This window comes from Stegastes partitus, unplaced genomic scaffold (genome assembly GCF_000690725.1).
Source record: "Stegastes partitus isolate 25-593 unplaced genomic scaffold, Stegastes_partitus-1.0.2 Scaffold578, whole genome shotgun sequence".
Lineage (NCBI taxonomy): Eukaryota > Metazoa > Chordata > Actinopteri > Pomacentridae > Stegastes > Stegastes partitus.
In genome coordinates this window covers 270,210-284,998 of record NW_007578309.1, presented here as the reverse complement: position 1 = coordinate 284,998, position 14,789 = coordinate 270,210, and the positions used below count along the sequence as shown (strand labels likewise).

The 14,789-nt window shown below is 41.1% G+C and overlaps 1 protein-coding gene across 1 annotated transcript in view; it reads right to left on the bottom strand.

Moving 5' to 3' along the window:
• The window catches only part of enah (ENAH actin regulator), a 164,714-nt gene that overhangs the window by 69,578 nt on the left and 80,347 nt on the right, over positions 1 to 14,789 (bottom strand). The window contains exons 2-3 of the mRNA XM_008288868.1: positions 7,147 to 7,312; positions 1,221 to 1,398 (exon numbers count right to left, since the gene is read on the bottom strand). Coding sequence (XP_008287090.1) covers positions 1,221 to 1,398; positions 7,147 to 7,312 — 344 coding nt within the window. The remainder of the gene's footprint in view (positions 1 to 1,220; positions 1,399 to 7,146; positions 7,313 to 14,789) is intronic.

Below are 14,789 nucleotides of genomic sequence, written 5' to 3'. Positions count from 1 at the left end.
GATGCTCAAATATGACATATTTAACTTTTAACTGCTGTCAGTGTAAATAAAAAGGTATATAGAGGAGTCCAAATTATCTGTTTGTCTTGACCCTTTCGCTGTTGCCATTAAGAAAAGAAATGGAAGTTCAGGACTGTTCAAAAGTTTAGGAAACTGTTCAGAATCGCCATTTTATCAGGGAGGCGTCCGATTGATTGAAAGTTCCCTCTGCAGTATGTTGAGCCCAAACACTCCACAGTTCTGCAACATGATCTCATGCTATCATAGAGTCTGTCTGGATTCACTGAGACGGCACTTAGAACAACTTACCAAATACCTTGAAAAATAATGTGCAAGCGTACCGAGGAGAACCGGCGCGGCTTTAAAGGAAACGAACGCTCACAGCCAATATTAATCTGATTTAGCTTTTCCAGTTTGCTGCACTTTGTATGATGATAACTGACAAAAAGAAAATATTCCCGCCATTAGTCCTGAAAACATTTTAGCGTCTGAAACATCAGCACAGACCTTTCTGTTATGAGATAAGATGAGATCTACTTTATTGTCCCTGAGGGGAAGTTTGTCTCTGGTACGAGTGCCGCACGCAGCTGCACACAACATAATTACATAAGACACACGCAGCAGACAAATACACAACAGTAAGCGCATAAGCATGTTGAAATAATTCAATTAAATAGAACCAAGTAAATAGCATTGCACTCGCTATCGTTCTGCGCTACTCCATGTGGTTAAACAAACGGGTGTAGAACTGATGGGGATTTTCGGCTTTTTTTGACAGTTGAGGAGACAAAAGAAAGGGAGCAATATGCAGAAAATTCAGTCATTACATGAAGCGCCTCATCAACCAGGTGAGCTTTCTGGATACAGCTTCTTTGATCAACAGTATCCTGAAGCTGGAGACGGTTGGTTTTGCATTCATTGCCTCTACGTAGTCTTCAAAAGGCGAACAGTTCAGACCCAGAATATAAAATACGAGACGTGTCCTTCGGTATAGTTTGTCTGATCACAGCTCTCTTGTAGAGTTTTTTTCCCCATTTTACCCTCATTGCTGTTTCCACCATGTTGTCCACTCTAGATAATATCTGGACAGTGTCATATAAAATCTGATGCTGCAGCTACAGCACGGTTAACGGTTTAACTTGCATGGTGTAGCCACTGGGCAGAAAACACTTGAGCCTTTTCTTGGTGTGTGATATTAAAGCAGTCTGAGGGCGTCTTACCTGCATCCTGGGAGTTCAGCACCTCCAGCGCGTGCATCATGGCACTAGCAAATACGTTGGCGTCCTCCTTGCTGCCAAAGTTGAGGCCGTAGACCTGTCGGGCGTCGCGCCACTGGTGGAAGGTCTGCGTGGCCTGGTTGTACTTCAGCCCCTTGGGAATGGCACAGTTTATCACCACCTGAGAGAAGAGAGGAAACGTTAGGCGTGCTTTTGTATGACTGTCGAGTGCATTTGAAAGAAAAGTCTTGGAAAGTTTCAAGAAAATCAAAATAAGAATTCGATGTGTCTCCATTAAATGCTTTGGAGCCAATCAGTTGGGCTGTGTGGTGCCGTCAGAAGATGGATTTATAAGCGACGTAACAAAGGAGAAGGCTGAAACAAAATCAACCACTAAAAAACTTCCGAAAAGAAGAAGTTGATGAAATAAAACTACGTCTATTTGTGAGAGCGTCTCTAGGGGTTATTTTCAATCAGGCAATTTTAGTGCTGTCTGGAGGCCAAGACAATGAAAGAAGAGGAAACAGCTGATCAGTTTGCAAAAGGTGTTTCCATCGCTCACAAAAAAGTCCAAGAACTACCTCAAGCGAGTGTAAGAACTCTTTTTTTGAACCTTTTCTGTTCACACTTCAAAATGTGCTTAAAAGTACTTTATGGCAATATGGTCAGTGTTTAGAAAACGGATGATTAGTGACCTAACCAGTAGCCAAATGCATGTGAAGCATGTCTACCGAGCATATTAACTGTATCTCAGGAACATGTCTGGTTCTGTACAGCAGTTTCTGAAGGGTTTAAACTGAATTCAGTCTGACAGAAACTGTATCGTGGAAAAGCACATGTCACACGTTTCAAGGTCGCCCTGAGATTTATGGCTTAGCAGCACAAACACAGACATAAAAACAGGAATTGTGGTCTCAATCTATCATTCTCGACTCTCCGATTCCTGACTGTCCACCTGCTACCGAGCTCAAGAGCTGACAAAATCTGAGAGATGATTCAAAACAAACCTGCAAATTCTCGACTCCAATCCTACGTAAAGTCAAATTAAAGACTCTGCAATGGTTAGTTTGCATGTTCATCCTGTACCGCACGCTTTAGTTGGTTTTCTGCGTCTTTTCGTAAGCCACTGGCGACCTGCCCAGTGTGTCGGCCACCTCTGACCTAATGTCAGCCGGGACCCTCTGCAGGACGGAGCCGGCACAGCTAATGGACGGATGGAAGACAACACTGGGACTCTGCAGCCTATTATGTAGTAAGAGGTCATTCTTACCTGATCGTAAAGACGCTTTATGATCCACTCAGTCTGTGTTTAAGGCGCTTTCGATGCTAACATCAGGGACTTTTAGTGTCCTGGGCGCACCGCCAAGCTACTCTTCTGTGAGTTATTGAGACGAATCAGGTGGGTCTTAAACTGACAACAACAGATTTTTTCCCTCTCTAGACTTCTGCTGTCCGTCCTTCACATGCGAAGTGAAGAGCGTTTTTTAATCGAAGGATCTTAATCTGCTTCAGTTTATTTTTAGGCAACACACACAACATTTTGTGACTGTTCATCTGATACAGCTGAAATACCCCGAAAAGACGTGTAATGCGGTTTAATCTCATAATCACCGTGTCGTCTCGTGTCCAAACTAATAATAATTCAAAACGTCTCCCAGCAGGGACCCGGTGGTTCAAAGCTTATCTTCTGAGGCCTCGTGGTTAGTTAAGATTTCTGGAACCTCCTGGTGAAAATGAGGGATTAAACTGCGCTGAGACAAACCTCTCAGAAAGGTTAGATTCCCTCCAGAGGGCTCAATACTTATTTGGCCAATAAACAGCTCTGCAAGCCCTAATACCTGTAACCAATCGGCTGGTTTATGGAAAACAAGGTCTAGCGCGAGTGCGGGCAAAATTTATTTGAACCCAGAGAGAAATAATCTGGTATCAATTTCCGTGGTTATTATAATGTGTCTGCAGCAGGCGGGGAAGGAGTCGCATAGCCGTTATTTTAACGTTGATGGACGGGGTAATACAACAAGCAGCAAGCAAATGTGAGAAGGAGCGCAGCCCGTGTAACTCTAGATGCTTATTGAAGATGGCAGTGAGTAAAACAAGCAGAGGAAATTTGCATCTTCAGGGTTTTTCCCGGCTCAGAGTGGGCCTTCAGAGGGTGACTGTGCATGACGGTAAGTATGATTGGTTCATGTACAGTAGAGGTAATGAGTCTGTCTCCCCTTATTTGATAAATCTGTGCAGTTTTTTGTCATTTCTGATCATTTCATAAAGTGTCTATTCTAACTGTGTAATTTAACCCCAATAAAGAAAACAGGTGAAATTTTGATTTGTTATCTTAACTCTCCATTATGAGAATTGTTTCCTTTGGGGTTGACTAAAATCACCAACAATTCCACTATGCAGGAAACAACTCTGATCTTATAACTGCAGTACCACAATGACAATGAGAGTGGAGTCTAAGGAAAGGCAGAACTCACCACTACTGGTTTCAGAAATCAGCAGTTCTCATTTGCTTTTATTGGGGTAAAGTCATGCGCTGCTGAACCAAAAAGTAAAGATACCAGCCAGTGGCCCCCAAAACATCAAGTCAAGTGTTACCACAGGGTATGTTTATCATCCTGCATAACGCAAACAGACCAAGTACAGCCGCTCAGTTGCCCTTATTATTATTATTTTTTAAAGTTCCCAATTTATAAGAATCACACTCTGGCAAGTGTAACTTTTAGTTCTGTGTTACGAATTCATTAACAAATATGCCCGAATGATAGCAAAATTCTTGCCTCTGAACAGAATCCTTCATTGGATGCAGTAAAGTCCACATCAGACCAGACCTGGAGTTGGGTATAACAGGAACAACAGGAAGCTGCAGTCCGATGATGCAGATTAACTTCTCAACTGATTGCATTTTTATGAAGTTTAGCTTGAAAGCTCACATTTATCCTAATATCCATATTGTACGACATTTGAGTATTCTCACCTCACTGGCCCATATGTTCAGACACTGTGTCAAGTTTTTTTGCTTAGTTTCACTGCAATGTAAAGTCCTACACCTCTATGGAAACGACAGAACCATGGCTAGAAGTAGAGAGCTTGAATGTGTTTTGTGCAATATAACAACGTCATATCAATATTGTTCCAAGGTGTTACCAACACCACACGCTAACAATATTTTACTAGGTAGATTTTTCCTGAGTTTCCATACTTGTCTCCTCTTTGCTCTCTGTAACACAACCTGCAGTTCAACCAGTGGCTCCTGAATCTTTGTCACGTGACTGTTGGTTGCAGCTGAGTCAAAAATGGCTTCTCTGTTTTGCTGAGAAATGCAAAATGTTGTATTTTTTTGTGTAATTTTGATGAAATGTTGCGTTTTTAAGCTTAAATTTACAACTACAGAACTATACATCACGTATGATTAGTTCGAGGTCTGTCGTAAAGCTTAAAATCCAATTACTCTTCCTGTGTTTACTGTTCCTGGCTCTGATAAACGATGTAATTTTGGTGATTTTTTTAAAAAGATTTTAAAACGATTGAGAGGATTAAAACAGATTGCAAGCACAATTCACAACAAACAGCATTTTCATTTCATTTATAAGATTACTTTCATTATGCTCAACTTTAATGAGGAAACAGAAAATAAATATACAGAGGGGGGGAGCGTAGAGAGAAATGCAAATGGAGAGTCACACCTGGGATGTTGCAGTTATGTGTCTTAACCACATGCTCCGATTAGCATTGCAGCGCAGGTTGATTCCACCTCCTCACCCCTCGCCTTTATCAGCGACTGACCTGTGGTTGTTTGTGTTGCTCTCCTGCCCCCCCCTCCTCCCGCCATTATCTGCAGAACAGCTTTTATTTGAGAATTCACAGAACGACGGAGGAGACGAGAGCGGAAGGATGGAGGTATCATGATTCATCCTCCTCCCTCCCTGCAGCCTCACTGGAGACAATAAGACAGAAAAGACTGAGGGACGGCCGAGGCGGCGTTCGCTGCCCCACGGGAGGGAATCACTCACATGCTGTCAACACAGTCACATCGTGTCCTCGGGTGGTCCTCGTCTACTTATTAATATCTTGTCTCTCGGCAGCCTCTCGCTGTATTGTGCGGTAACGTTTCTGCATTGATCAGAACTGAGCATATGCATGCAGAGCTCGCTCCTGAAGCTCCACAGTGTGTTTGTGGATACAGTGTAGCTTGAAAACACTTTTTTTTTTGCACTTTAAAGTCTGTTTGCTGCAGGGGTTGTATTCGCATCATCAAAAATATGGAATTTGCCCAAACTTTTGCACAGAGCTGCACCCAGAGCTGCCTGGGAAGCATCTATATAAAGTGAGGATTATCTTTGCCATGAAGCTGTGAGCTGTTTGAGCCCATCTGATCTCTCTGCTCCCATTTCCTCCATTTTTTCAGGATTCTGCGAGTAAATCGGTGTGTGTTCGTACATTAGCTCTTGTGTGCCTTAATGCATGACGCTCGTGTGTTCTTGCGTGTAAGAGCTTAGCGGGCAGCGGGATGTGCTGACAGCCGCGGGATTTAGAGTTGGAGAGTCGAGTAGAAAACAGTTCAAGACGCAGGGAAAAGGTTCAGTAGAAGGTCAGCTTATGTGTGCGCATGCCAGCGTTTCTGCACGACTTACAAATGATCGTGATGTGCTCCGGTGTCTATTCTAGCTACAGTAACATCCCACTTTCTTGTCAGCTTTCCGTCCAAAATGTTCTTCTTTTTTTTTTTTTTTTCGCATGATGGCAAACTTCTCGCTCGGAGTGAGAGGAAACGCTGTCTGTGTACTTTAACAAGCAGATGGTAACAAAACACACACTCATTCTTCTCGAAACTCTTCGCAAGCGACTATATATGACTCAGTTGAAAGAGATGAAGCTGAAAATATACGAGGATTCTCAGAACATTTCACAAACTCGCTGGTTCTTTAAATTTGTGTTTAACTTTTGTACAGCAGCTACAACATAAAAAACTAGCAGCTCCACATTGTCTCGGTCACCTTTATGCTGCAAAAACAGATCTAACCTGTCATAACACAGACACAGAATTCTTTGTTGTGCTACTCCTGAGCATATTTTGGGGGTTGGTGAGATGCGTTTTCCTTTTAAAGGGAGTGTGCTTGGTTCGCAACAATGTTTAGGTTGGAGACAAGGGTCAAAGTTAAATTTGCATGAATGCCAGGAATGATTAATTGATTAATTGCTGTTAATAATTTAACAGATTATACATATATAAACCAATAAAGCAGAAGACAAAGGCCATGTATGTTTAGAAAATGTATTGCACATAAGCTGTAGTACCTGGTTGAGCCACCAGGTGGATGCTCTTGTCATGTATTGAGATGAAAGTCTGCAGTTTGTTTGTTGTTTAACAACGTGGCGACCCAAGGAGACGCTCAGTTGGCTTGTTCCATGTCAGCTAGCATTTCTGGAGTTTAGCTAGGAACGGGCCACCATGACAAAGACTTCTGTGGTAGCTAATGGCTTCCTTGCATATTGTAGAGGAACTCGAGTCCAAAGGGCAACATTTTGAAAGCTGAGTGGCCTTTATAGCTATGGCTCTTCTTTGGTGAATGACAAGCGTCCATGGTCAGCATACTGGATAATATCCACTGGACTTGATTTGTCGAAACAACTCACTGATTTTTGATTGATAAGGACTACTGGTTAAGTTACTGGTTTGTTACTGTATCTAGTGTTATTATTATTATTACTATTGTTGTTGTTACTGTTGTTGCGTTGGTGTTGCGTTGTTGTTTTTCTAGCACAACAATTTCCCTGAGGTTTGCACCAAATGGACCAATAAAGTTCTATTCTATTCTATTCTATTCTGAAAACGCAGCGTTTACATTAAGCTCGTACATGAAACCAGAGAACTTCATCACTGAAAAGGGTTCCTTGTATGTACAGGTTTCACTCTGTCTCATCCACTGACCTGATGATCCTGGATCTTGCGTCCCACCACGCGGAAAGCGTTGTTACCCGTGTGGTGGTAAATGTGGACTCTGCTGAAGCCCGTGGAGCCGCCGGCTGGGACCCACTTCTTGTTGGCATCGTCGTACACCATGACAGCGGCTCGCGCCTGGCAGATACTCTGTTCACTGCAGGGAGACAACACACAGAAAAAAAAAAAATCACTCTATCTCTTTTACCTACAGAAAAAAAAACAACAACCTGATCTGATTGTCAAGTGTTCATTTCACCTGAGCTGATAATTTCCCAGAAAACACAGAGTGCACTTTGGTTTATTGAGCGGCACTCAGGGAGCCAGTTAACATTCTTTGATTTTTCCTGTTATTCATCCTTTGTTTTCCTCTTTGAACCAACTGAACCTCTTTTAACCGACTGAACACATGTTGCATAAAAGCCGTAACAGCCCCAAGGATGTTCTGAACTGCAGTTTTAAGTACGACGGTGATGCAACAGGTATGCAGACAAGCCGAGCGAGAGCAGCTCCGCTCTGCTAGAGTTACTGCTGTAATTAAAAAGACACGGCAGCATCTTTCCTCCGGACACCGTGACCCCGCTGCACACACACACAAAAAAAGACACACTGTAAAATGAAGGCCAATTAGTTTAACTAGTGCGACATATTTCAGCGTCCCCTGCTACTCCAAAGGCCACCACCCGACCAACAGAAGCTTCTTTTTCATTTTTAATGACACTATTAATGCCAAACGCACATTTATTTGGAAACCATTGTGGCTTTTTTTTCTTTGCTGAATCTTCTCCAAGTCTCCCAGAGGTTAAACTAAGTTTGCGGTAACATTTTGTCATGTAACTGCCTCCGTGTTTGTGTGTCTTGTCAGCGAGTTTCGATCACGGTTAAGACTCCCTCTGTAATGAAACACAGCACTCTGGTGTCAACTAAACCAATCATATTGCTTCTCATCATCGCTGTGACTGATCAGTCTGAACAACTTCCCATAAACTAAAGTGGACTCATCTCAACTCTCAGATCCCTCTGGGCTCCTCACTGACATTTTACACATCATCCAGTGTACGATTGGCTTGAAACGCCACACACATAAAGAAACTCAATAGCTCAGTGGTTCTAACAAAAGCCATTCAGCGGTGGTTTGGGGGTCATTTTCCTGGTCTGTTTCCCAACATTTTAAAAAACAGCACACGCACAAGAGTGGAAAATGAAAAGTGAGGAAGAGACACAGATGGGAGATGAATAGGTGAAGCAACAACCTCAAGACCGAGAGAAGAATCGCTCCTGGCATTTTTGTGTGTGATGGCTGCACCTGCTGCCACGACTGAGTTAAAGGTCAGTAACTCTGCTGCACTCATCACCTCAGTTTTCTGTGGAGCTTACGCTTCTTTTTCTCCCGTTTACTCCTTATTTAATTTGTTGAAAACACAGGTTGTTTTTTCACTTGTTACTATTGGTCTAATTCACTTCCTTTTCTAGTTCTTTTTTGTTGATTTAGTTTTGGTCCATTGGTAAATGTTTAAACCAACTTGTTTACAAAATGGTCTAATACACCGTTTTTGAATTTTCTCATTTATGTTCCCTTCACTTTTAGTTTTGTTAGATAACCTCTTTTAAAACCTCAGAACTTTGCTGCAAATTTTGTATTTCATAATAAATAAAATCCCTCCTTCATATGACATTCAATTCAGATGATTTCAGCTTTTCAGCACTAAAATAATGAATGCACCCATCACTAAATAACTACCCTTACATAGCATTTGGGGACATTTCTTGGTAATTATAATAGAGGATGTCGCCCTTCTGCGTCCGGTGTTTAACCCTCTGAACCCTAAAGCCCACTTGCAGGTTTAAGAGAGAAAAAAATCACCCAAATTACACCATTTATCAGAGCAAGAAACTGTAAAAGCAAAAAGAAATCATCACATTTTCAACTTTCTGATAGTTCTTGAAATATTTATTTGTGACTTGCTGTTCCACTGGTCATCTACAATCCTGATGTTTTGTCAAAATCCCTACATTCTGCACGACTCATTTAAATAGTTGCCAAAAAAAATTGTTTACTATCCGTTGATTCTATAGAATATTATCCATCCTCACCACAACTGTGAAGTCATTTACGACTTAAAAACAAAAATTCATGGATTTCTTGGCTGAACTGCAGGCTGATAGGAGACAAACATCAAAACAAATCAAAAGCACAATAAAAATATTGAAATATCTACTGTATAGAGTCATCTTTTTCTCCAGCATTGCTACTATGTACTTTAAAAAAAAAAAAAAATGGACTTGTAGAGTCACGTTTTTTCAATTTTTGTAAAAATAAATAATCAAATAAATTCAACTTTTGTTTTTTTATGATTTACAACAAAACTGCCTCACATTGCAAAACAGACATTTTTGAGTTCTCTCTACTTCTAGTCATGACTGTGCTGTTTCCATAGAGGTGCAGGACTTTACATTGCAGTGAAAAATGAGCCCACAGTGAGGAAAAATGTGACAAATAAAAAGACTAGAAATTGCTCTGGGTTAGTTATTGAGACTCAAATCTTTCAGATGTTAAAGGTAAAAGAGTGACTCAGCTGATTTATGATTGCATTTCCTTACAGTTGGAGGACACACAAGAGACATATTTTAACAACTCTTTTAAACAAGTCTAGATCTTACATTTCCCATGATGCCAGTAGCATCAGATCATCTTTCTTTCAAACTCCATGTCTGTGTCTTGTACATTTTAGTCTCCCAATCTGAGATAACCCATCATCATTTTCTCCAGAGCCAATAAACAACTTTTTTTAACAGGCTTTGCAAGCTTCAAAAAGACCGGTGGGACCCATATGTAACGAGCTTTTCATGCACCTCCGAGAGCGTTGGACACAACATCTCCATCAGCTACTAAATCTACCAGAGAACGACAGAGCGGGAGTCCGCTGAGAAAAGAGCACTTCAGTGACAGACATTTCTGTACGTCGCTGCCATTATTCACAACCCGAATACAAGTAAAGAAGGAGACAGAAACAGAAGGAGGAAAGATTGAGGAGCAGAAAGTGTAAAAATGGGAGCAAATGACAGGCGTAAATTGCTCGGGGAAATGAAAAAAGAAAAAAAAAAAAAGTGTGTGAAAAGGGAGTGAAAAGAGCCAGGAGGGGAAAGTGATGAGAGGAGGACAGATCCACTTCCTCTGAGACACACACCCTGTGTTTTTAAAAGTGTATGTGTCAAAGTTAGAAGTGCATGAAAATGGAGGCTCTGCGTCGAGGAGTAAAAAACACTTTCCTGAATGTCAAGTGTGAACGGGGCAGCAAACAGCCTCCCGCACGTGCCGGAGCTACTTAACATGCATCTCGCTATGGGTTTTGGAATAACTTTCTGCAGAAAAGAAAAACAGAATCTTCTCGCTGCAGCTCTGAAACACGTATCCCACGAGTGCAGCGTGTGCTCAAGGACACGCGTGAAGAGCATGCGTCCATACGCACACCTCCAGTTTCGCAATAACTTTCACACCTCTGCTAATGTGCCTCATTATGGCGACAGAAGCTGCACCGCGTTAACACTCGGCAGCAGCTGATGAACTTACAATATGATTGAACTTGCAGGTTTTTAAATCACAAATCTCCCCCCGAGCTGCACTGAAAGTTAACATCTTAGTCCTTATCCTCCATCTAGCTGTAAGCAGAAACAAACCAGAGCTGGTAATAGAGAGGAAAAGTGAAGGCAGAATAATTAATTCATGACTTGCTCCACCGGCTGAGGATTTTTAACATATTCTACGGACAAATGATTAAACCTTACATCTATATTATACACTGCAAATGGAATCAGATCCATTTGTTTTTGTCAGAGGAGCAGAGGCTACATGTGGGGTTGAAGTGAAGGAGAAACTCCCACTGTTTTATATTCACTGTACATGAGTAAGTTTTCAGACCACACAAGTCTTAGAAATGTAAGGTGGGCATCATTATAAGGTCATATGATGTGTAAGTATGTAGGTATTTAAGAAAAAGAAGGGAGATAAATGTGTTTCTGAAGAACAGTGAAGGGATTTTTGTTCACGCTGATAGTTTGTTGAAGTGAAAGCTTTGATTTTTCCACTCAGGTTGCAGACTCAGACTCAGTGACATTTTCATATAAACTAGTAAATCAAGCAGTGTCAGTACGAGCAGCCACTGTAAGCAGCCACTTAGCTTTGAAAACACTGTGCGATGTGCTTAATGAGTTTGTCAGTGGAAAGAGAGCAGTTCATAGTTTGGTAAACAGACTGTACAAGCTCATGGAGGAAGAAAAACTAGACTTTTCTCATTGATGTAATGTAAAAAATTAATAGTTAATAGGTAATTTAATGGTCATTAAACTTGAATATTGTAGTTTTTGTTTTCAGAAAATGTCCTTTTTGGTAAAAAGTTAAATCAATGCAACCACGTCACTAGCTAAGGCTCCATCCACATGGATAGATTTCATCTTAAACACAAAACATTTACACCTCGTGTGCACACGACTCAGCACTTTATGACTATAATACAGACTCTTGGAAACTTGTTGAGCCCATTCTAGTACGAAAACTCCAGACTTTCATCTTTGCTTCCATGGGCAGACACAGAGTTTTTAAAATGATGATGCAGCCACTAAGTTTGCTTCCTAATTGGTCCTCCTTCCACTGGTTAATTCACCAAAGACAACAAATTATCTCCTATTCACTACAACTTAAGCAGCCAACCCTCTGCTTTGCATTCACGCCAGCATGTATAATCCCCGTGTACTTTAACAGCCATGTGATATGTGTTTCAACGCTTGTAGTACGGACGGAGATTATTTCTTACGACGATAGCCAGACGTCCCCGTGTGGACTGTTCTACAGTTCCAACTCTCCTGAAAACTGCTTTTTTGATATAAACTTTCTGTCTGTCTGTATAACATGTTAAGTTCAAATAAACAGCTCAAACCATGATGAAAGTTCGAGGTGTGCCACTAATTTCAGTCCCGACACTTACAAAAGCCACATGTTTCTGTCAGTTAATAAACATTTTAAAGCAGCAGGACAATTTTACGTTTGTAGGTCAAAGCAGCTCACAATGGTTTGAACTCTACAACACTCAGGATCAACGACGTCCATAAACTAACCAGTCTCTTCAATCTTTATACACATTAAATATGAGGAAAATGCAAACTAAATGTCCAACACAGCTTCTCAAAACCCAGTTTGCCAGCAAATAGCGTAAAATCTTTGGATATTCAGGATGATTCCTTGCTTTCTAGTTAAAATTTAGATTAAAAGATCGATGCCATTACGATGTCTTATTAATAGTCAGCAGCCAGTTCGCTTAGTTTAACCTCGAATGTCTTTGTACAGCTACAACCTCACTTTATATCTAGTTTGTTTCATCTAGATATAAACTGAACTCTATAAGAACATGCTTATTTTTTGTTTCTTGGCCTTGTGTATTGACTTGTTGCTGATTTTTTATCACCTCTGCAGAGACCAAACTGATTTTTCCTCCATCCTTTAGATCTGCACACCGACTTCCTACAAGCTGCAGACGAACGTGCGCAGCAAACACAAGGAAAAACTCTTAAAAGGAGATTCAATCTGTATAAATTTCACATCCCAGAACCTCCTCTGCAGACCGATTTGTGGCTGAGTGGCTCTGATTGCATGCAGCCATTCAAAAAAAGGGGAGCACTTTAAACAATCATATCCCAGCGGTTAAAAAATAATGATTGCATTGCTGCATGTTTTGTTGATTGTGGTCGCTCGGTTTGGTCGGATGGGATGTCAGCGTGCTCTCATAGCATGGAATAAATTGAAGTTCAGGAACATTGAGGAGACCACAGCCTTCGCCTGCAGAGGTTTCAGTCGCAAACTCTCACCACGCTGCGTCTCCGAGCCGTACATGTGCATTCCTGTGTGGTGAATGCACAGCGGTTTGCATGTGTGTGGAGGGCCATCAGAAGTGTGCGTGATCCAGCTGAAGGCCCAAACGCTCCACTTCTTTAGCGACCGCTGTGAGCTAAAGAGCCAGAGGAACTCAAAGTGTGGTGAGAGGAAGAGAATGTGGAAACTAAAAGGACAAAAAAACAACACGAGACATGAAGAGAAAATCCCCTCAAAACATATCCGTGGAGCGCAGAGGGAAGCAGGCATGACACAGCTGCTTCTTCCTTATTGGTCCCATCTCTGCTGGAGAATTACCGTGACATTTAGACTTTTTTTTTTTTTTTTTTTCCCCTGAGTGAGACAAGAAAAGAAACTGTAATTGTCCTTCATTTACATTAATGGGAGCATCATTAACATTCCTCACTGAGATCAGTGCATCATGACGTGTTGGTGTGTTGCCCTTTGTCTTTGCAGCTACAGTCACAGTAAAATGTGGATTTCCTTTTGACATTTTGCAGCTTTGACTGGTGTAATCTAGTTCTGGTGACCCTCCTCATCTAGTTGTTAACCCTTCCACTAAACTTATCAGCTGCCCTCTGCCTGTCTTCCTCTCCACCAAGCCACAACTACTACACTTCTGCAAAAACAACATTTTTCCTTCTACTTTTATGTATTCTTCGGGGCTCACAGTTGCAGTCACTTAAAAATATGTCACATTTCTGAGTCATATATGAACCCTCTGAACCCCAAAACCTGAACCCTAAAAATCCTCTTATCTTTTTTATTTTATTTATTTATTTATTTTAAAAAAAGGTACAAAACTGTACAGATACTCAAAGCAGGAAATCTAAAATATAGTTATATTTTCACCTTTTCTACGATCCTTTAACTCCTCATCTATGACGAGTAGTTCTTTCAGGAAAATTAAACAAATCAAAGCTAAAAATTCATTTACAACTTTGCCATTGATAAAGCATTTGCTTCAAGTGTACTTAAAATTTGGGGTCCTCTGCACAGACGTGACGTTAACAGTGACTCAGATAAAACCAACAATCACAAAACAAAAAATTCCAGCGCTTACTTGATTGAACTGCAGGCACTGTTTACACAGAGCAAAGAGGAGACAAATAAATTAAAAACCTAAGTACTAAATTATCTAGATGGTATGTAGAGCTACCATTTTTTCTACTTTGGGTACTTAGTGGTACTTTATAAAATGCTGGACAAGTTCCAGGTTTGTTTGATTTTTTTAAAGTAAATCATCAAAGATATGCAACTTTTTAAAAATTTTATTTCTACAAAGACTTATGGCATTAGAACTGTTTCCTATTGCACATTAGACATTTCTGAGCTCTCTCTACTTCTAGTCATGTTTGTGTTGTTTCCACAGAGGTGCAGGACTTTATGTTGCAGAAAAAAAAAGAGACAGGGAGTTAAAATGTGACCAGAAACTGCAACACAAGGCAGCACGAAGCAATATAATACGTGCCGGGTTTACTTTCAAGGTCTTCACAGACACACCACAGTCCTAAACTTCTATGTGGACGCTCCTGTTAAAAGGTCTCTGGCAGAGTGGAAGGACACACACAGACACACACACTCGGAGGACAAATCTGCAGATCTGACGAGAATAGGAATGGGGAATGGGATATGAGATGAGAATATTTTCATCTCCCTCATTAATGTTAATGAAGCTCCGAGTGAAGAACGGTTCTGACATCAAAGAGGAGCAGAGCGGCTCCAGGGGGCTTCACCGCCGTGATGTCAC